Genomic DNA, 23134 nt, shown 5'->3' on the forward strand with positions numbered 1-23134 from the left:
GCGCCAGGAAGCACATGGAGGAGCCATTACACCATTATACCTCACATCATTATACAGGCTGTCAGTCATGGGTATAGGAGTATCTCATACACACAGGCTGCAGGGGGCGCCAGCACCAGGAAGCGCATGGAGGAGCCATTACACCATTATACCTCACATCATTATACAGGCTGTCAGTCATGTGTATAGGAGTATCTCATATACACACACAGGCTGCTGGGGCCGCCAGCACCAGAAAAAGCACATGGAGGAGCCATTACACCATTATACAGGCTGTCAGTCATGTGTATAGCAGTATCTCATACACACACAGGCTGCAGGGGGTGTGGCCGGAAGCACCAGGAAGCACATCATTATACAGCCTCCCACTCATGAATAAGCTGGACAGCTTGAATATGCTAATGACTCATTGGACATCTCACAGGTAATTTGCATACAGCTTTAGGACCTCATTGCTTAGGTTTACAGGTATGTAGAGGGACAATGAAGGGAAAGAGGCAATGCTTTCTAATGGCAGTTTATGAAAATATATTTGGTTTAGGGGGGTTAATTTGCCTGATGGGTTCTCTTTAAATGTGTTGCGAGGTCAGACAGAAATGGAACGGAACGCGTTGGAACTAGTGCAGCCGCGACACTCCTTATGGGCTTTAATAAATCTGGGCCATTACGTGGAACGCTAGGGGTCATGGGTGAGGCTTATGCGCCTCTGGAGTATTGGTAATGTTAATGTCAACACAGCCTTATAGGACATTTAGCACCAGGATGAAAGATTGTAAACCAAGCACATTGACATACTGGTGTGTGTCCCCCTCTGGCAGGATCTGCTCGTCTTTTAGTTTCTTGTGCCCTAGTTTAAAAAAAAAAAAAAAAACTTTTAAAAATATGCAAATGATTGTAAGGGGCCTTTAAGCTTGTCACACAAACAGATGCTGCCACTGATCAGATGTGATTGGTCAAAACGTCTTTTATTAAGCTTAAAACTCCACAAAATTAGGTTAAAATCAAAATCATCAAGGACAAACATGCCGCGTTACGCGTTATAGCACCGCGCCAGGACGGAACCCGCCGTCACGTGACTTTTGGCGACGCAGTCTCCGCCCCGGTGTGTGTTACGCTTTGTTGCCATGGCGGCGAACGCTTGGTAACGGCGGAGGCGGTGCATGCGCAGTGCCGTGGTCGCGATGGATTGTGGGAAGGGAAAGGTTGGCCGGTGCTGAGTGTACGGTACCGGAGCCTTGGAGACCAGTGTACACTAGAGCCCCGCTCTGCCGCTCACCCTCTGCTCCCCCAGCACCGCCGTGTCCCGGTCCCCGGGATGGATCCTGCGGTTGTCCGCCGCACACAGGAATCACTGGGGAAGGTGATTAGGAAGCCGCCGCTGACTGATAAACTGCTGGGGAAACCTCCATTCCGGTACCTTCACGATATCCTGACCGAGGTGAGAGGCTCATGTACGGCTGTGAGAGCAGTGTATAGGCAGTGCTGGGGACGGGGCACTAACCTGTAGCCATCAGGCACTGGGAGAACTACAAGTCCCAGCATGCTCCTTACACACTGTGTAACCTGCTGGGGGCAGTGTCCAGCACTTCCAGGGATATAAGTTGTGTACATTTTATCCAGGCCACTTCTCAGTGACTACTAATATAATATGGCGCCTATACTGATGTCCCAGTTCTATCATCTCTCACCATACAGTACAAGGTGCGCCCAGTAGAAGGGGGGAATGCTGTGCCCACCCGTGCCCCAGTCATGATCATTCCTAATACATCTATACACTGTTTATATGCGTCCACACAGCTATACACCAGAGCAGCTTGTCTCTTGCCTGTTCCTTTGATGTGTCTGTGACAGATCTCATGGTTTGGGATATGGAATCTGACATCCTTGAATGATCTCTTAGCGTATGTTCCCGTTTTGCAGATTTATGCAATGTTTGTGCTGAAAATCCACATCTGGAGAACTCCTCAAATAGTTAAAGGAAATTCACCATCAAAATAAAGCATGGTAAACTACTCCATCATAGATCCAGGTACTGCGACAGTGGTCATCTTATATTTGTTATCCATGGTTTCGGTGATCTAAAATCGGTGATCTAAAATCAACTGTTACAATTTATGCTAATGAATTTGAAGTGCTCCTGGGTTTAGCAGATTTACCTTTCCAGATTGCAGCTTCACAAGCTGTTACACTGTGCTGGAGCACTTTCCCTCCCACTTTGTGTTGAAGCTGACTTTGCTGCACTGTGAGTGGGAAATGCTGAGGGAGCAGGGGAATGGTGAGACAATGTAATAGTCTGTGATGCTGTAGCACCTCCCTCTGTTAACACCCCCAGAGGCCTTTTGGCTCATTAGCATAATTTTAAAAGTGCTTTTAGAAGGAATGAGGCCATTAATTGCAAGTATAAGAAAAATACAACAGTCACGGTGCCTGGATGTATTAGTAAGTGTCCCTGGTTTATAATTCTGGTCCATGCTCTGGTTCCAGTATTGCAGTTCTCTCCATATATTTGGTACTGGGGCTGGGCTGGAAGTGCGTGAGTAGGAGGACTTGTTCTACCCTGCTCTTCTGGCTCTAGTCATTTCCAGAAAAAGGTAAGTACTATTTCTCGTTTTGGTTACACCAGACTCTAGAGTATTTTGCAGAGTTTTTTGGAAAACCCCTTTAATCAAACTTTTACAACAGTAATATTGGTGACCAATCCTGAACCTGAAAAACCTCTTTAAGAGATTGGCTCAAGATGTAATATTATCCAATATTTTCTCCGCAGGATCATTAGGGGTTTGTGATGGGACTGTGCAATGGAGAAGAAGGTGCATGAGGAGCGGCTCTATTGATTCTTTATGGCTCTGCAGGAAATATTTAAAGGGAACCTACCACCACAAATCTACCTATAAAGGTAGATCGGGTGGTAGGTGGATAAATGGGACGTGAGGATAGCCCTTTTAAGGGCTAATCCTCACGTCCCCACACTTTTTTGTTAACTTTTATTAGACATTTATGCAAATTTACTTATGCGGCTACTGGGGCGTGGAGTAGCCGCATCTGAGGTTACACGAGGCGGCTACTCCACGCCCCGGTAGCCTCTTTACCCTCCTACTCACCCATCTTCGGCGCGCAGCTCCGCGTAGCTGCGCGCCCTCGTCCGGCGATCCTGCCGTCTGCGCATGCGCAGAAGAGCAGGCCCGCACCTGTTTCGGAGCCTCAGAAGCGGCTACTCCACGCCCCACTAGCCACATAAGTAAATTTGCATAAATGTCTAATAAAAGTTAACAAAAAAGTGTGGGGACGTGAGGATTAGCCCTTAAAAGGCTATCCTCACGTCCCATTGATCCACCTACCACCCGATCTACCTTTATAGGTAGATTTGTGGTGGTAGGTTCCCTTTAAGAAGAATCTCCCTTAGTGAATGGAGCTGCATTGTGCATGTGAGACTATCTGCTCCATTTATCAGCATATTGGATAACATATTTTGGGACCACCGCAGTAGACCAGGACTTGATAACACTCCTGTTTAATGGGAGGATCTCATTAATTCCACAAATCTACTCCTACTAGATGCTAAAAGAGTTTGATGACAGGAGTATTTCATGTAGAATAGCCCTAAAGTCCTTCTGGATATAGGAGGTGATCAATGTCATTTGAACAATGTTGCAATTGCAGTTTATCTTTTGTCTGAGTGTCAGTATGAGCCCAGGGACTCCAGCCATCAACCATGTACCTGTTTATGAGCCTGACCTTAAAACTGGTCCAAATGTGAAACCCACAATCTAAGATTTAAGGGGATATAATTGTAATTAATCATTTTATTATAATAGATACATTGATGGTTTTTACAATACTTTTAAAGGCCTCGTTGAGACAAACATATGGGGTATGGCATCTATGGCACTCGGTCACAGAGCGGTGACAGAGACAGACGGGCATGTACTATAGTTTTCTGTTTTTACTGGACAGCCGCCCGGCTTTTAGTGGAGAGGGGAGGGGTGAGGATCGCTCCCTCCTTCTCTCTCCAGTTGTACTCTCACCTGGGAGAACATACGTTGATGTGCAAGGCTCCTAATCGTACTGTAAAAACCTTTTCACAACTTTCTTGCAGTTGTAGATTCCATCATATGTACGTGCACATGGGGTGTCCTACCTTGGTGAAGGCTATCGGAACCCATTATATATCAACATATCATATTCTAACAAAGCCTAAAATGATGAAAAATTCTGTCAAACTTGGGGTACAATTTTTTCCTGAAATGTATGTTACTTTTCCATTCTTTTAGGTGATTAGAACAACAGGGTTTTTTAAGGGCTTGTACACAGAATCTGAACTGAAATCCGATAACGTGAAGGTGAGTAGCACAATAACATTATTATTATTTATTGGCTATTTTATTTCCCATTGTTCTAAGCTTTACACAGTCCTACAGAATCCCCTTCATATTATATGCACATCTGATTTTTAGACAGCTGTTTGCTGAAACGTCATGCCTCCGGTGAACAATACAAATGAGCCCCCTAAATAAAACAACATTATGCATCTTTCTAAGCGCTGGGGAAATGTTGCATAAGACGAATATGAGAAAAAAACTGGTTTACTTGATCAATGCATTGTACCACTGAAAAGCTGATACCTTTACAAAAAGTGGAGCATGGCATGCTACCAGAAAAATTAGCTAAAAATCCATATCTCAACCGTGGATCTTACTCCTGAATTTCCCCCAAACCAACACCACAGTCCTATTTTCCTGGTCACTGTAGCAGTGATGAAATAAATGCAGGAATTCATTTCCATGGCCTTGTTACTGTGATCTATATTGGAGGAGCTTCACTGCTGAGCATGTACATAAAGTGCAGCCATACCCGACGGGCCGCATGTATCCTGTCAAGCCATGAGTTGCGTCCTACACCCTGATGACAGTCAGTCTAAAGAGTTCCATACTGATGGAGGCGTTCATTGGTGCAGGAGGCCGTGTGGTAGTGAGTACAGTGAGTAAAGTCCTCGCTTCTCCAGGGCTCTCCTGCCGCCCCACTCTGTGTCATGCAAAGGCATCAGGACCCAGAACTGAAAGGGCTGAGGAGCAGGAGAGGACCCAGAAGTAGTAAGTACTTATCAGCTATACTACACATGGAACATAGTGTGGACATGGAGGAGAGAAGAAGTGTCATGCAGGGGGGAGAAGAGGAGCCAGGAAAGGAGAGGATTTTCTGCTCTGGGGGTCTTCTGTATTAGTAGTCTGCAATGGAGGGCTCCAGTATAAGAAGTCTGCTCTAAATGTAGTGTTTAGTTTCTAGGGTGGTATTTTGTGCTGTAAGGTATTTACTTGTGGTGTTCACCTCGCTTAATCCTCCAGTCAGGGTCAGTAACAGAACTGACATTTAAAGGAAATTTCATAGTTTTTATAATTTATTTTATATTTGTACAGTCTGAGTTATTCCATTTTATATCACAACTTTGACTCCACTAAAATGGTCAGGAAACAGTCCACAGTTTTAATGCCCACCTGTTTATATCCCCCTTTCCTTTTTGCCTTGGATGGCTCCTAGAAGTTCATCCTGAGCAGTGGGGATCCTTTTTTCACCCAAAACAAAAAGCAGCTGTGTGAACAGGGTCAGAGGTGCGACAGCGCAGACAAAGCTTTCTGAAAAGTTTCCAGTTCTTTCAAGTTCCTACTCCATATCCCATGAGATATAATGTGATCCTGGTCCTTTTGTGTTGTATTTCCCATAATAGGCTTGGCTATGTAAATATGCAGTGTTAACTGGTGACACCAAAGATGATTTCACTCCTGAAAACATGGCACATGCACATTCCCGAGCTATCGCTTACATGGCAACCGCCACATAAACTCTTCAGTCGTTGCCCAGTTACATGCGAATACAAGGGCACAATACAATGGCTGATATTAGTAGGGAACTGGCAGGAGGATTGTAAAGTTCCTTGAGATTGGCCTTAATAGGTTTACATATGGACCATATCATTGCTGGACAAGTTTAATATACTGTGCGCAAATATACACCGGACAAATCCTGCGAGTACAACTACTCGCCACGTCTGAGCTGTCACATACAGTGACAAGGCCCCACAGGCTGACGCTGCGGATGTATCATACAGGCTTATAGCTGTGATCTGCTCTTTATTAGTTACATTCACTTTCCTGATGGTTTTAGCTTATTCTGAGCTTTCTGGTTCATGAAAAGACCATAAATATCGTGACAGTGGATGACTTTGGGGTCACCATGATTGTGGGATCACACAGAGATCTATGGAGAGGAAATGCCTATGATCCATGTATAATGAATGTGTAGAGGATGTGGTTACTAATTTCACTAAGGTGGTCTGGGGGTAAAGGGGGACTTGTCTCAGGCGCCAAATTAAAATCAGAATTGTATCGGGAACAGCAGCGGTGGCATTGCTGTAGATGATGTTGTATAATCCTGATTTATGTGCAGGACAGTCAGACTGGATGTAATCCGGATTATTCTGCTGACCTGTTACACTAAGGACATTACAGAATATGTAGGACATGTAGTCTGTGCCACATGTGACTACACGGCTGCCCAGTTACAAGGCCCCATTCTGTGGTGCTGCAGCTGCTGAACACCTCTTTACTATAAAAAAAAAAACATTCAATGTACTTAATCTTTTTTTAACTTTTAAGCTTTTTAATACTATAAATATATATAACTGTGATATAACTGGTTCTATGTGTGGTCCAGGGGGATCAGTACCTGTATTAGTCCTCATGTATGCAGTGGTGGCGAACCTTTTAGAGCCTGAGGGGCCAAACCTACAACCAAATCCCACTCATTTTATTGCAAAGTGCAGTTTAACCCTTATAGTACTCAGTCATTTTTTGTTTTTGCTTTTTTTTTACTCCCCTCATTCCAAAAGCGATAACTTTTTTAATTTTGCGTGTTATCTGTATGACAACAAGTGCGGTGAGATTGACAAAAAAACAGGCTTTCATCCTGTGCTCCTAATTATTTTTTGTCACGGCACAATCACAGGAATACCAAATTTATATAGGTTTTAGTATATTTTAAAGAGAATGAATCATTTGTACAAAAAAAAAATAAAAAAAATTCCCATTCAGCCAAATTCCGAGGCCAATAACATTTTCACACTTTGGTGTATGGAACTATACAAGGTGTCATTTTTTTCATTATACCCTGACATTTTAATTTAAATCAGTTTGGGACCTATATGACTTTTGATCATTTTTTTATTAAAATATTCATGGATGTACAAATGACGAAAAAGTATGATTGGGCGCTGTAACCGACTGTGGCAGTTACAGGCGGGTGTCAGCTGTGTTATACAGCCCCATTGTGCCCCACAATGGGGCACATTTACTTACCCGGTCCAGTCGCGATCCCGTGGCGCGTTGTCCGACAAGGATTCGGTTCATACAGTAAGATTGTGCGTCCGATATCCTGCATGTGTTGCTGCTGAGCTAAGGTCCAGCGGAGTTCACCTTCATCTTCCTGGTGCAGGTGAGTGCTTGCGACACAAATCGTTTTTTAAATTACGCTGTTTTTCCGAATCCGTCGGGTTGTCCAATGGCCACGCCCCCTATTTCTGTCGCGTGAAAGCCGACCCCGATGCGCCACAATCCGATCGCGTGCGCCAAAAAACCAGGGCAATTCAGCGCAAATTGGAAATACTCGGGGAAACCCCAATGGAATCGCAGCTGCAGGACCCTTAGTAAATGAGCCCCAATGTATGGAGAGAGCTAAGTCTGTGAGCACCGTCTCTTTGATTCTTAGAGTCCTCCTGCCTGTGCAATGCTGTGCTGGGTCAATGGTATGGGTTCCCACAGAGAGGGCTCTAAGTGCCACCTATTGGTTCGCCACCAGCGGAGTATCAAATTTTTTCTCTTCTATAAATAGTTTCTGTGATCAAGTCATGCATTGTAGAAGATAAACCACCCAAAATTGTTTTTGACATTTAGGATAAAGATGCCAAAATCAGCTTCTTACAAAAGGCAATAGATGTGGTCATTCTGGTCGCCGGGGAGCCACTTTCGGTTAAGCCTGCTCGTGTTGTGGCAGGACATGAACCAGAGAAGACCAATGAGTTCCTACAAGCCATAGGGAAATGCTGTTTAAGTAAGGTAAGTGCCTAATGTCATCTGGATGCACCACCAACATTAAAGCACATCTACCACCAAGATCAAGGAATATAAACCAAGCACACTGACATACTGGTGTCTGTCCCTTCTGGCAGAATATGCTCTCCTTTTAGCTTCTTATGCCCTTTTTTTTTACAAAAAAGGTTATAAAATTATGCAAATGAGTCTATGGGGCTCCAGGCTCCATTAACACTTATGGAGCCTGGAGCTCCTCTGGCTCATTTGCATAATTTGAAAAGCCTTTTTTGTAAACCAGGGCATAGGAAGCAGTATGCTTGTCTTACAATCCTTCATCCTGGTGGTAGATGCGCTTTCAATGGGAATATATTTCAGACAGGGGAACAGGATGCCTATTCTTTTGCGGGTGGAACAAGTGGATAGATTGGAAATAGCTTTAAAACTCGGACCAGCCCCATGCTCATTCTCAGTCATGGCATGTCACAGCAGAAGGGGACAGCCTTTATTATCAGCAATGGTGGTTGTCCCCAAGGTCCAGATCTCAGGGATGGTATATCTCTTAAATGAAAGAGCACACATTGCACATCTATAGATGTAGTAATTCTACCTGAAGAAGAAAGAAGTATGCCCTATATTCCTAGTAGAACGTGCCCAGATTCTGCTAAAAATATACGGCATGTTGGTCATAATTTGTGACAAAAGAATGACAGAAGGAAAATACAAAAGTGTGAACTAACCCTAATAAAGTGTTTGTATTGGGTTTGATTCAGCAGATTTCTGATTGTTGTCTTAACCTAAATCCTGTAGATGCGCCTGTATGAAACATTTGTTCTTTGTTTAACCAGTTATCCAGTGACGATGCAGTAAAGAGGATATTGTCAGGAGAAAAAATAGACCTAAAAGGCAAGCCACCATCTAGCTCCAAATCTCAGGACAAAGAGAACAGAGAGGCAAAGGAAGAAGAGAGGAGAAGTCACAAGGAGAAAGAGGTAAGTTTTCTCATAGCCACAGGATAGGGCATAACTAGCTGATCGGTGGGACCCCCAGTGATCATAAAAATGGGTGTGATTTGTACCCCAAAGGAATGGGGCTGCAGCTCCATTCACTGTTTATGGCGCTGAGATAAGTAGCAGAGTATACACACTATCTCCATAAGTACTATTAGGATAAGTGGAGAGGAAGGCGCATGAGCACTTTCCCAATTCATTTGGGGGTACAATGGACCCTGTTGTAGTGATTTGTGGGGGCCCCACCACTGGAACTCTCACTAATCAGCAAGTTATTCCCTATTCTGTGAAGGGGGACAACTCCTTGAATGTGTAGATCAGCAGCAATAAGTTTGGTATCTTCATCCATGAATTGGAAAGTATCCAGGGTCTCTATGTATGTAGATATTGTAAGTTTAATGAAAGGAAACTTAAGTATGTAACAAAATCTACCAAATATCCTGGCTTTTAAATGAGTCATCCCCTTTGTCTCTAATCTTGGCAGTTCACCATTAGCAAACATATATAGAATTTCCCATTGTTTCTTAAGAGTATTTATAGGACTGCAGAGAAACTCTTTACATGATTATTCATTGTACAGTGAGTCCAATTTCCTATGACACAGCAGTACCTGCATTTATAAAGCCCTGTTCACATGACGTTTATTATACACTATCTCTAGCGACCATTTCAACATGCAAAACGGATGCCTAAACATTCCTTTTTTTCCCCAAAATGTATTGACCACTATACATTGTTATATCTTCACCTTTAGTATGATAGAAATCTTAAATATAGTTTTATTTTCAATACACATGGATCCATGCATCCTACAAAATTAGGAATACAAAGTAAAACATTGTTTTGCGTTGTGACACTCCCTTTCTCTAGTGTAGCTCTGAATATGTTTATAACGCATAGTGTTTGATGTAGTGAATGTTTCTGTGTTGGTTGTAGTCAGCACACATGTTCCTGTATGTTCTGTAAACCTCCAACAGAAGACTCAAACATCCTTTGTGGAGGATGTACCCCGCTGTGTCAGAATACATTGGGGTACGCTTCTGCCCCCTGTTGTAAGGATTCCTCAGGAATCCTCCCAGCGTATCCTTACTACGGATGGATAAGACCAGCTATAAAAGGGTTTAGATTAATATACATTTATTTAAGAAAGTACTTTGTATAGGAATACAATTGCAGCTTTTTGGGAACTCCTAAAAGGTGCAAGCATTCTTAAAGGAAACCTACCATAGGTGCAGCAGCTTCATCCTGTTTTTTAATAAGTTTTTTAATTCAGGGATACAGCTGCTGCGGAAATAAAGCTTAATGTTGGAATGCGCAATTTAATTTCTACTTTGAGTAGCCTCAGACAGATCCAGGGTGAAGGCTACTCCACGCCACCAGTAGCCACTACAGACCCCGAATCTACCCGCTCTGGCACGTTCCTCGCAGCAATTGAGACTACTCCACACCCCCAGCAGCCTTAAAAATTAAAATGCATATTTAAGCATTAAACTTTATTTCTGGTGCTGTTCCGGACGGGGAATCTCTCAGAAAGTAGATTTCCCATGGTAGATTAACTTTTAAGGGAACATTTGGACTATGGACATGCAGTGTAAGGACAGGCTGTATGTTATAGAGCAGGAGGTGTGCAGAATGTATGTAGGAGCTCAGCGCCTCCTGCCCTGTAACATGCTGCATGCACATTAAACTGCATTTTCCTTGTAACACCTTAAAATATGTTTAGTGCTGATCCGAAATGCTGATGAGAAATGCCTGTTAATGTTTTGTCTTTTGTCCTTAGGATAAAAGAGAAACTGAAATCAGAGAAAGAAGTGGAAGCAGAGATCGGAAGGACAGACAGCAAAATAAAGAGGAGGAAAAAAAGGAACGGGAAAGGCGAAAGGAAAGGGAGAGAAATGGAGAGATGGATAGGGATGGATTGCGAGAGGGAGAGAAAAACGACAAAGAAAAGAACCGAGTGAGAGAATCCAGGTCAGAAACGGATAAAGAAAGAAGTAAAGAAAAGTCTGAGAGAGAGAAAGGCAGGGAAAGAGAGAGACGGAGTGATGGAAGCCATGGAAAAGAGAAGGACAGAACGAGAGACAAAGTAAGAGACCAGGAGCGAGTCCTGGACAAAGAGAAGAATTCAGAACATCGCAGTCGTGACAGGGACAATGATCGCAGGGAGCGTAGTAGAGAGCGGGAGCAGGAAAGGACACGGACAAGAGATAGGGACAAAGAACGCAAAAGGGAAAGAGACCCTGAGCGGGAAAGAAGGAAAGAGCGTGGAAGGGATAATGATCAACACACTGGAAGAGAAGAGAAGCCAGAAGACGAGGAAAGGACAGAACGCAAGGTAATTATTGGGGGGCAGGGGTGAAATATGTATAAAAACTCCCAATATGTAGCTAAATGTACCATTATACTGGGGAAAGCATCCCAACGTATATCACAGCTGGGGTGGTATGCACTGCATGTCTATATGTCCTCCAGGTGGGTGGTATGCACTGCATGTCTATATGTACCCCAGGTGGGTGGTATGCACTGCATGTCTATATGTCCTCCAGGTGGGTGGTATGCACTGCATGTCTATATGTCCTCCAGGTGGGTGGTATGCACTGCATGTCTATATGTCCTCCAGGTGGGTGGTATGCACTGCTTGGCTATATGTCCTCCAGGTGGGTGGTATGCACTGCATGTCTATATGTCCCCCAGGTGGGTGGTATGCACTGCATGTCTATCTGTCCTCCAGGTGGGTGGTGTGCATTGCATGTCTATATGTCCTCCAGGTGGGTGGTATGCACTGCATGTCTATATGTCCTCCAGGTGGGTGGTATGCACTGCATGTCTATATGTACCCCAGGTGGGTGGTATGCACTGTATGTCTATATGTCCTCCAGGTGGGTGGTATGCACTGCATGTCTATATGTCCCCCAGGTGGGTGGTATGCACTGGCATGTGTGTAATACATCAGTTACCTCTCCTATACATGGGAAAGAACAGCAATTGCCTCTTGCAGTGGTGGTGTATGTCAGGAAATACTATAACATGTGATATCCCTGTTCTGTCTTTGGTGTATTTGTTGGCAAACCTGAAGACCTCCATCTTGGCCAGCAGGGGGTGCAATTTTCCCTTAATGCTGGTTCTGTTTTCTCTGAAAATGTGACATCCACGTTCCCCATCCTTCTGCTTTTGACAATTTTCAGTGACTGGTTAATTATCTCTACTCCAACGCTTTGGAGAAGAAACTTATGTAACCCCCTCCGTCCCTGAAGGAAATGTTTTGGTCACACATCTATATGCACTGCCGCCATGTAAGAGACACAATAACATGGTCACTGGATGCAGCTTATTGCTAAGCAGCAGCCCAAACATATCCAGGCCACAGCTCAGAGAACTGCAAGGTCAGAACATGACTCATGAGGGAGTGTGAAGGACTCCGAAGAGGGATTAATAAAGAAACTGAACGCCTATTGTGTAAAAAATTACACTGATTTAATAACCTGTGGCTACATTACTCAAAGATACCAGTATTAGCACGTCTATTCTCCTTTCTTTTATGGGTTGGGTTGGTATAAACTCTGATTAAAGGAAATCTACCACCAAAATCCATCATGATAAACCAGTGACTGTTGTAATCTTCTTGCATCTATTATCCATGACCCCTTTCCTTCTAAAATCCAATTTTAAAATTATGCTAAGGGCTGTAGGGGGCGTCGCCATAGCCCTTCTGTGCTGCAGATTCACAGGTTGTTACAGTGTGCAGGAACGCTTCCCCCTCCCGCTGTGTGCTGAAACTTCCTGTGCTGTAGTGCTGGGAGAGCATGGTGAGGGCGAGGCAGTGTAACAGTCGGTGAATCTGCAGCATGGAGGGGCTCTGGTAACACACTTAGGAGCCCTCTAACTCATTAGCATAATTTTTATGCTAATAGGAGGAATGAGGCCATCGATTGTACTAAATATAAGAAGATTACCCTAGTCACAGTGCCTGGATTTATGAGAATGTGTCCCTGGTAGAGATGGTCGGAACCAATGGTCAGATTTGACTGTCTGACCCGGACCTATTCCCGGATAGGTGGCTGAACAGCCAATCCAGCAAATTGGTGCCCCTAGCAATCATACCCCTCTCTAGTCCCTGGTATATCCATGATTTATTTTGATGGTTCAGTGACTTCGAGCAAATTTGGGACAGTTTGAAAGTACAGGTGGTCCCCTACTTAAAGAGAACCCGTCAAGCAAAATAACCCCCCTAAACTAAATATATTTTCATAAACTGCCATTAGAGAGCATTGCCTCTATCCCTTCATTGTCCCTCTACATGCCTGTAAGCCTAGGCAATGAGGTCCTAAAGCTGTATGCAAATGACCTGTGAAATGTCCACTGAAGCATTAGCATATTCAAGCTGTCCACCTTATTCATGAGTGGGAGGCACAGTCACACCCCCAGTGCATGACTGACAGCCTGTATAATGATGTGAGGCTGTATGATGTCAGCAGATGCAGCACACACACTAGCCATACTTTACTATACATTACACACAGACATGAGCAGGCGGAGGAGAGGGGAGGGGTAACAGGAGTGACATCACTGCCTCTGACCATGTGACCAGCCTCATTTACATAATAAAAAATAGATGATGTTATAATGAATAATGTATGAAATAACTAGATAAAGGCTGGGATGGGATCCTTGTGATCTGCTCCAACAGGTAGAGGTGACAGGACTAGTGACACAGACCTGATGACAGGTGTCCTTTAAGGACACCCGACTTACTGACGACCCCTAGTTAAAGACGGACCCCTCTGCCAACTGTGACCTCTGGTGATACACTTCTCACCTTGCCCCCCCCCCCCCCCCCCCCGGTCTTTGGTTACCCTGGGAGTTCTCAGGATCATTTATTTCTTGTATTGTATCATTCTGTTAATCATTTATATATGTATTTTAGAAAGTAGGATTTCTTTAGATTAGGAGGGCAACGTAGATGTTAAGCTCGATTGCATCCACATCATAAGACATAAGAGAGAAAAGACCTCCTGAAGTTGGGGGCCTGGTATCAGCAGTGCAATAATCAAGCCTACAAAATCCAAAAGATGATATGGGAATTCAAAATTAAAATGTACAAAGAAATAAATATTTTTGTAGACTAAAATTATATATTTTTTTGTATTAGTTTTTTTTTTTATCACGTCAAGCCTATCACCATGAACTACCCATTATTGACCATCATCAGACAGTAATAAAATTATAATTTAACATACAACAGTAGGATAGTCCCAGCAATGTCCTAATAAAACAATGGAATGGGATCATAGATACAATATGGAATTTGGGTGTAACAATCCCTAGCAGTAGGTTTTCTAGCTCAACATAAGAAATATCTAGGATCTCTCATCATTTTTTGGATCTGGTATATTATACACCTAATGCTTTAGCCAGGTTTTTAAAGGGCATATACCACCAGGATGAAGGACTGAATGCAAATGAGCCTGAAGGGCTCCAGTCTCCAAAGATGTTAATGGAGCCTGGAGCCCCTCAGGCTCATCCTGGTGGTAGATGCCCTATAAAGTATTGCCCTGGCTGAGATCTATATAACTTAGATAATGAAGGTGTGGCACCACCATGATGTGCCACAATACATCTCGGCCACCTCCGAATTGGGGAGATGCTGTTGCTGGTGGTCTCGGCCCTTTGTTAGAGTTTTGTACTTCTCTAAGTTATCCCATGTAATGAGCTCCATCACCTTCTCTGCATTTCTCTGAATTTGTCTTTTTATAGCATAAAGCATTGGAGGAGTCTACAGGAAAAACCTCTAAAGTGTCCTCGGGGGAAGACAAACTCATCACAGATAAGGAGGTATATGTATAGTACATCTATAATGTACGGGCGGCTGTAAGACTCTCCACCATCCGGAGACTTGGCTCAAGATTTCTCTAGCAATATTGCTTCTAATCTGGTCCCTAGGAGAAATAAAAGTTTATTGCGGCATAAATATCGCACTCTTGTTAAAGGATGGTTTACATGTGCTGATTTTAGATGTTCTTCATTAAAAATTGATGGTAATTTGGAAGATGAAAGCAGTGCAGCTCCATATAGCGAGAAGCATCTTGCGGATTTCTGTACAATATGCCGGCTGCTAGTGATTAGTATGGAATAGATGTTATTGGCGTATCATTTTCATCACATAATTGTAATCATTGTGTTTGTTTTTGCCTTTCCGTGGAGTCCTCTCTGGCTGCAGATGAGGTATATTCACTGTCAGCGTCTTGGCTGCTCTAGTCCCCTATAGATCATTGTTCATGTGTTTACAGTTTTTCAGTTCCTCTCCATCTGTGTGTAAATTATAGTAGTCTTTTGTTTGTTTCTGTAAATTTAACAACTTTGAATAACTTGGCTCTTTTTCATTTTTTTTTTTTTTTTTATAAGCCTCTTATCCAATCCAAAACTTCCCGACCGTCGGCCTCAAAACTTCGAGAGCGGAGACCTGCAAAACCTAGTGGTGAAGGTAAGGATTCACCCTTTCCCTCACTTAGCTGTTTTCGCTTTTGTTCTTTTCAGTTTACAAATTTTTCAATCAACACAGCCACACAAGGTCTCGTTTTATTGTGGGGGAAATTGTATTTTCTAATGGCATTGGTTCATTTATTTTAGCCTATAACATTTACTGTGCAGTAAAAATAACTTTGCAGTGCTTTACTGTAAGGTCAATTACAACTTGCCATAGTCTAACCCCCATTACATTTTATAGGCCATACCTGGGAGACATCACAATGTCCCAGGCTGAAAACTGTGTGGATCCCTTTGAAACATGAACTGCACCCCCTTATAATGAGATCAGTTGTTTTGGTCTCAATTGTCCACAACACTGGAAGCTGAAACAACTTGTAACACAGCAAAATGGGGCTAGGTGCTCCATAACAAACGAATTCCTTTAGGCTATTTTTACATCACTCCCATTGTACACACAAGGGGGAATCTATCAAGAACTTGCTTATTGCTCTTGATGTTCAAACCGGATCTACATTGCAGCAGATTTAGCTTAGCCTGATGCATGTTGTTTTGATTGTATGCTCGTGAATTATTGGGTGGTATTGGGGTATTTGTGCAATTTTTTGTGCCATTTTTCAGCAGTGCGAGGGAGTTCTTTGTGTAAGAGTAAATCTGGTTCGCGCCTAATTGGCCTTTTTCTCCTGCTTCCAGCTACGAAAAGCAATGTTGTGACTTTTTTAAAATTTGCACCTAAAAAATCTGCATTTAAGAGCTAAAACTACAAAAAAACAACGTGCAAAAATAGACTCTCTAAAGATAAATGACCCCCCCACTGTGCACCCTGATTAACTTTAGTCCTTTTTGGAGTAGGATGGTGCAGTAACCTGTTCCAGGTCCCTGGCCCGCTCTGCTCTTCTCTCCGCCCACTTGGCATGGATGTGGTGGAGTGGGATAAAAGTTGCCATTCTTAGCTGTTCCCCAGGAATTGTGACTTTTTCATGACTTGTATGCTTCCAAGCTATGACAAATGCCACCCAATAAATGTCCAATGAACATATTGCTAAGTTTATATTAAATGTACAGAGGCCGACAAATACTGCAAAATAGATTTATTACATTATAATCTTTACTATTTCTTACTTTCCAGGAGAAGCAGCCAGTGATGAAGGTAAGAACCAGTGTTGTCTTAGTATCATTGACTTAGTCAGTATACAAGTGTATTCTCCACATAGTGTAGTGTGTTTGAACATTGTTGGTGTCTGTTTTCGGATCTATTCCCTGTTTATTGGCTGCTGGAAAAAAAACTGGAAGGGGATCCAACTCCTGAAACTTACTGGTAGTGACCAGCGTTTTGTTATATTAGGGAATGTAATTGGTGTCATTTCTTATTAGTTGTACAGATGTATAGATCTATACACTGCCTAGACGTTACCATCCCATACCGTATAACTTTGTCTGGTGATTTGAAGTCTTCTTTTTTTCTTTTCCAGAAGGTGGAGCCAGGGAGTTGCAAAATTCAGAAAGTCACGATATTGCAGAGACAAATATTGCTGCACAAAGGTCAGTCACCAGTGTCTTTTATTCTTTACATTATCTATACTATATGACAATCAGGCCTTAATGTAAATTTTGCCGTTTTTATTTTGTCATTTTATTTACTGCAGGAAAATCCCTCGACCTGGAAGTGCCAGACCAGCACCACCAAGAGTCAGACGCCAACCAAGTGCGGAAGTTGTGGCTCCAGAAAGGTGAGTAGGCGACGGATGCTATCCACAGGAGATTGGTGTGGGTCTCACCTCTTAGAATCCCATTCATCACGACAATGGGAATCTATTCCCCTGTCTGTACAACTAGGCAGGCGGGCATACACACTGGTACTCCAGTCATTGGCCAAGTGATTGTCCAAATTGGCTAAGATCTGTACAAGCGATCTCTGGTGGTCTGATAGATTGCCTGTTGTTGGCCTGTTTCTTTATTCAGACAGGGGAACAGGACTCTAATATTGGAGCTCACAATTGTCAAACAAGTCACTGATGGGGTCTGGGGCATAACTCAAAGGGTTTTTCCCCATAAATTACATTTATCCCCTAGGTGGCCCATGTAGGTGGGTGCAGTGCTCAGTACCTTGCAAAACTGTTGATAGCAAGTCCCTCTTAGCTGTCTCGTACTGCAGATTTCCAATAGCAATCTATGTAGCGGGGTCCTGTGCTTAATTTTGTTTTTATCGGACTTCCGGATCAGCTCCACAAGCAGATGTTCTATTTGGTTAGAATAAAAACAGGACCTAAGCATATATACTACTCACCAAATCACTCGGCTATTCATAGTCTTCCATGGTAGTTTAGAGATGAATATCTTTTACAATACTTGTGTCTTCTTACCTATAAACATCTAGGGTTAGCAGTGGGAAAGGTGTATCTAATGTCATAGTAGACAAGCAGAAGGACGATGCTGACGACGACAATGAATTTGTGGTTGAAGAAGCTTCACCTCCGCTTTCAGAGATGCCCAAAATGGAGCTAGTAAGTGTCCTAACTGTAAAACTTTGCGCTGTGCTACATCACCTAAATATACCAAAAATCTTACTTGTTTTCTCTAATTAGGAGCAAGAAATGGATCTCCCTGGAGATGAGAAACATGGTAAGAGAAGACTTGGTTGTTTCTTGGTATAACCCGTTTTCTGTCAGACTTTGCACTAGAAAGAACGTGCAAACTGCTTGCATATGTATTTATAAAGTGTCTGCGCCAGTTTTGTGTCGCGGCTGCTCCGTGTCCGACAAGACAGAAAAACTGTACACCAAAAGGGGAGTGTTACTGCTTAGTCGGACCGAGCGCCACAATTCTGCAGCATGAACGCCAAAGAAAAATGTTGCATTCTGCCAGAGTAGTGCAGGGTTCACCAGATTCGTGAAGACCGTGTTTGCACCCCCTCTACGGGCAAACTGTGCATTGTGCAGTTCGCACTATTTTTACATAAATGTGGGGCATTGTTCCCTGCTCCCAAGCAATGGAACCTGCAGCCCTTTCCAAAATAGGACTTTTCACAAAGTCCCATAATCTAATCTCATGTCTTCTCTGACCAAGACCTCCCAGACCTCAACATCTATATAAATCACGGCCACAATCTCTCTGACTTCTATGGGACTTCCAGGACGGCCCTTGTCACCAGTTCTTTAGAAGTGAATGTAGTAGTGGCCATTCATATGGGGGCACTCATGGGCTCATGTTGTAGTGGCCCCTATTCTCTATAGCGTCGTCTGCAGGAATACCCCTGCTTTACTTCACACAACCACAGACTGATTTTGATACTTCAATAAGGAGGGGGTTAATATTGTCAGATTATGCAGTTCTCTTTAGAACAAGTTCAAAAAGATCCTTTCCCTAATGATCGATAGAGGCATCCAGAATGGCTTTAGAATAAATATTCAATGGTGTGGTTGTATAAATGCTGATATCTGAGGTTTTCTCTGTGTTTCTTTTTTAGGTAGTCTCGTTAAGAAAATCTTAGAAACCAAGAAAGACTATGAGACGCAACATGATGTCTCTAGTAAGGTAGGAGATGGAACTGAGCAGAAAAATAAAGCAGCTTTACTATTATAGACCCTTATGATATAGGATTGATCACTATTACATTCCACAAGTGTAATATCGCCACCAGCATCCAGGGCCCATCCTTATAGGAGTGCTAAGAAGGCAGCAATGGTAGCCATTGTTAGTCTTCTGGCTGCTGTAAAGAACCTTTGGGACGCCACAATCACATTACAAGAGGCCCATGAGGGTGTCCGTAACCCCTTTTAAACTTGATACTCTAGACTGCAATATCAAAGCGGTTAAAAGACCAGGATCTGAGCTTGTTACAATGGGACCCATTCTACAACTGTGTTCCCGTGGTAAGTGGGTAACCGGGTCCTGGCCCGTACTGTGACAATGTATGTGAATCGATACAAGTTCTTCTCATATACATATGTCATTTTGAGTCACCAGTACATTCGTGTGAGCCATAGCACAGTTCTGTATTATTCTGTTGTTGGGTTATATACTGTGCTTTCTGTAGCCTAAACTGACTTCTTCATCAGGCAGACAATGATATTTTCTCATATCGGAGGCAATCAACTGGTGCTCCTTCTATCCATCCTCTAGACGGGCTTTGTAATCACAGGAGTTGCTGTTTCTCTAGCAGCATAGTTAATTTTCGCTCCGTTTAGTATATGGACCCTGAGAGACCCGCAGATCTTCAGCTGTAGAAGGGAAATTATAGTTTTAATAAGCTTGCGGTTAGTGGACTCTGATGACCACAGGAGCTTGAGCTGCAATGCCTGGATATACTTCTCCTGATACTCATTGTTATGATGCTCATTAATCATTGATAAAGGCTTTGTTGTGGAGACAAGATTGTGGTGTTAAGTAGTAACAAACTACAGAGCATTCAGTGCAGGCGACTCGGAATATGCTAAGTGCAAGCCATTGCCTGTGACTACATCGGACAAGGCCAGGACATTGGTGGCTGTTCATGTCCATCTTGTACCTGATCTAGTAAAGTGTTACTATGACGTGAAGAAAGCTTACTGCTGCCCCCTAGAGGTTGTTATGTTGGCAGCTGTTACTTATGGGAAACTGCACATCTGGAGCTAAGTAGAAGCGCTAACCTATTTTTATTACATGTGTTTATAAGGACAAACTAATTGTGACCGATGCCGGAAGAAAAAAAGAGAAAGATTTGGTGACAAAGGAGATTGAGAAACTGAGGGGCTCCATCCAGATCTTGTGCCGCAGTGCTTTACCACTGGGGAAAATGATGGACTACATCCAAGAGGACATGGACACTATGAAGAATGAATTACAGATGTGGAGGGCTGAGAACCGAGAACATGCAGAAGTTCTTCTGCGGGAGCAAAGGTATGTATGGGTGGAGTATGAGGGATCATACAGACGTAAGATATAAGGTTCATCTCATACTGAGCTGCTGCAGATAGATCCCTGCACGTACTCTCCTATGTTAACCAGTTGTGCTATTCATGCTGTGCCCATATATTCCTCTCCATGTGGAATACATATTTGTCTCAGATTTTCAGTGTGGTTTCTGGTCCATCCATGCCTGACTGTAAAATTAAGCACCAGTTTAATATCTTTATAATGTTGCTTTTTTTTTTTGTTTTGTTTTGTTATGTCAGGTAAAATGCAGTACTTGATAGGAGACAGTGGTCACACTCGCGAGATCACGCTGTGTCCGTGTGCTGCGCAGGGACAAGTAGTTGCGCGCACCCGACAATGCAGACACATGATGGTGGGAGCGTGCAGCCCGGCGCGTACTCAGCCCATTACAGAGGAGTCTGTTCTCTGACACCATCCAACGGTGATTGCATGGTGTCAGAGGATTTTTGGCATAATCACACCCCTGCTGCAGCTCCTCCTTTCTGACCATACATCCCTCGGAATCGTCAGATCCCAGGGCTCATATCTCTGGAACGGAGGGGGCTAGGAGGAAAATGCCAAGTGCCCCAGAATCAGGATGCTAGAGCCTACTACATGCTGGTATGTTCAGTTTGGGAAGTCTGCGGTGGTGAAAGGTCCTCTTTAAAGGGAACCTGTCACCAGGGACCTAATTTTCACAAAAGACAGGTAGCAGAAGCCCATTACAGCTTCATTGTAAATCTGCTTTTTCCCCATCACCACGACGGCACCAACCAGAGAGAGGGATCCGCCCCCAGGGACAGGAAACCTGAGCATAAAAAACACGCCCTTCCTATCCTGCCTCAGTGGTTTCCTGTCCCTGGCGGGAACCTGAGTGTGTAGAGAACTCCTGGTACCTGTCAGACAACAGGTACTAGGGTTTTGAACCCAGCCAGTGAGCTGGAGATCGTCCAGATCTGGAGTGATCCAAAGCCTAGCCCCAGAAACAGCATGATGTGGGGACTAGAGTGCGCCTGTTCGGGGTTCCTGCTGCACGCTGCTGATCCCAGAGTGGGAGCCCAGCCGTGTCCGACATCTCTAGAAGCAGGTTTCGGAGTTACATGGTGTGATAACTCTCCAGACACACCTCACATGGTGAATGGCGCTAACAGGATGGGACTTCTGGCGTCCCGTACAGAACACGCCTCCAGTTGGATTGGTTTGTGTCTGTTGGATTATCCATTTGAGGGGCTAACGGAACCTGACAAGGAGCTCACCGTATCCCCGCAGACCCGGCAGAACCTCTGTACCTATATGAGAGTTCTGGGTGGTAAGTCTATTTTTCTTCTATTACACTCAGGATATGTAGTGTGTAATATGAATTTTGGTTAACTTATGGAAAAGCTACCAGCCATTCTAAACTCAAACATGCTTGCTTTTGTGAGGGGGCTGCATCTATGCAGCATTTAAATCTGCAAGTCCCAGAATGGGAAGATGGTCTGTAATCCTGGTTAGTAGCTCAAGTCACAGCTTTTGATTAATTACTCTTGCAGGTTCAGTTAATTATCTAACGACTTGCAGGTTAGCCTCTCCTCCTAGGTGGAGAGATGTGCAGGACTGAGACCCCTCACAGAGCACATGGTTACTCTTCAGTTATCTTGGAAGGTCTGATGAACCACATGCTGCTTTTATTATGCTTGGCCTGGACTAAAAGTGAGTTCCCATCAACATTGATCATTTGGAAACTCAAGATTACAAGATGTAGTAAAACATTTGTTATATGGGCTATGCCTGCAAACTTGTTAGGTTTTAACAACTGAGTGTTGGCATATTGCAGTTTGGTAACAGATGTGCAGTTTCCTAACCTAATTCAAACTGCTCTCTCCAACCTTGTACATCCTACATACAATAGGATATAAAAGGTTTATTCATATAGCACATTGTGGTTGCGGGACCATTAACACATTTACATTTGACTATGTATTCGCTGAGAAGGTGGCCTTTGAGTGTCCACACACTGAAAGATGGGAATCCATCAGGCTCACGGAGCCTGACTAGGAGTCACCCCCCCCCCCCCCCCAACCTCAGACCTGGAGTTGTGAGGCCAAGATAGGGAACTGGTAATATGATTAATACCATAATCTTTTCTTTCAGCAATTGTATCACCTGAGGTATAGAGTATATTGTTAATTATGCCTCAATCCTTGCTGGAAATAGTTTCACAGATGCAGGGTAATGTGAATTATGATATATCCCTTGCTGTGAATCGTTCCACAGATACAGAGTAATGTGAATGATGCTATATTCCTTGCAGTTAAGTGGTTCCACAAATACCCAAGGAAATGTGAATAATTACATAATCCTTGCTGTGAATAGTTTACACAGATACACAAAGTAATGTGAATGATCCCAGCTGTGAGCGGTGGTTCCACAAATACCCAAGGTAATGTGAATAATTACATAATCCTTGCTGTGAATAGTTTCCACAGATACACAAAGTAATGTGAATGATCCCGGCTGTGAGCGGTGGTTCCACAAATACCTAAGGTAATGTGAACTATTACATAATCCAGGCTGTGAACAGTTTTCCACAGATACACAAGGTAATGTGAACGATAACATAAAACTGTCTGTGGGCGGTGGCTCCACAAGTACCCACAAAATAATGGGAAGTATGCAAAAAAAAAAAAA

The 23134-nt window shown here is 43.4% G+C and overlaps 1 protein-coding gene across 2 annotated transcripts in view; it reads left to right on the forward strand.

Annotated features, from left to right (window-relative positions):
* Window positions 1–1119: 1119 nt before the first annotated feature.
* The window catches only part of TRAF3IP1 (TRAF3 interacting protein 1), a 29065-nt gene continuing 7050 nt past the window's right edge, over window positions 1120–23134 (forward strand). Inside the window, exons 1-15 of one of the 2 annotated variants that reach the window (XM_072121496.1) lie at window positions 1120–1438; window positions 4272–4340; window positions 7944–8105; window positions 8927–9070; window positions 10869–11423; window positions 14843–14920; window positions 15290–15310; window positions 15491–15569; window positions 16701–16721; window positions 17044–17113; window positions 17218–17301; window positions 17949–18075; window positions 18157–18193; window positions 19038–19105; window positions 20226–20449. In XM_072121496.1, coding sequence (XP_071977597.1) covers window positions 1316–1438; window positions 4272–4340; window positions 7944–8105; window positions 8927–9070; window positions 10869–11423; window positions 14843–14920; window positions 15290–15310; window positions 15491–15569; window positions 16701–16721; window positions 17044–17113; window positions 17218–17301; window positions 17949–18075; window positions 18157–18193; window positions 19038–19105; window positions 20226–20449 — 1862 coding nt within the window. In that variant the 5' untranslated portion in view covers window positions 1120–1315. The remainder of the gene's footprint in view (window positions 1439–4271; window positions 4341–7943; window positions 8106–8926; window positions 9071–10868; window positions 11424–14842; window positions 14921–15289; window positions 15311–15490; window positions 15570–16700; window positions 16722–17043; window positions 17114–17217; window positions 17302–17948; window positions 18076–18156; window positions 18194–19037; window positions 19106–20225; window positions 20450–23134) is intronic. The other variant, XM_072121497.1, reaches the window with a different exon arrangement.

The sequence above is a fragment of the Engystomops pustulosus genome, chromosome 8, assembly GCF_040894005.1.
Source record: "Engystomops pustulosus chromosome 8, aEngPut4.maternal, whole genome shotgun sequence".
Taxonomy (NCBI): domain Eukaryota; kingdom Metazoa; phylum Chordata; class Amphibia; order Anura; family Leptodactylidae; genus Engystomops; species Engystomops pustulosus.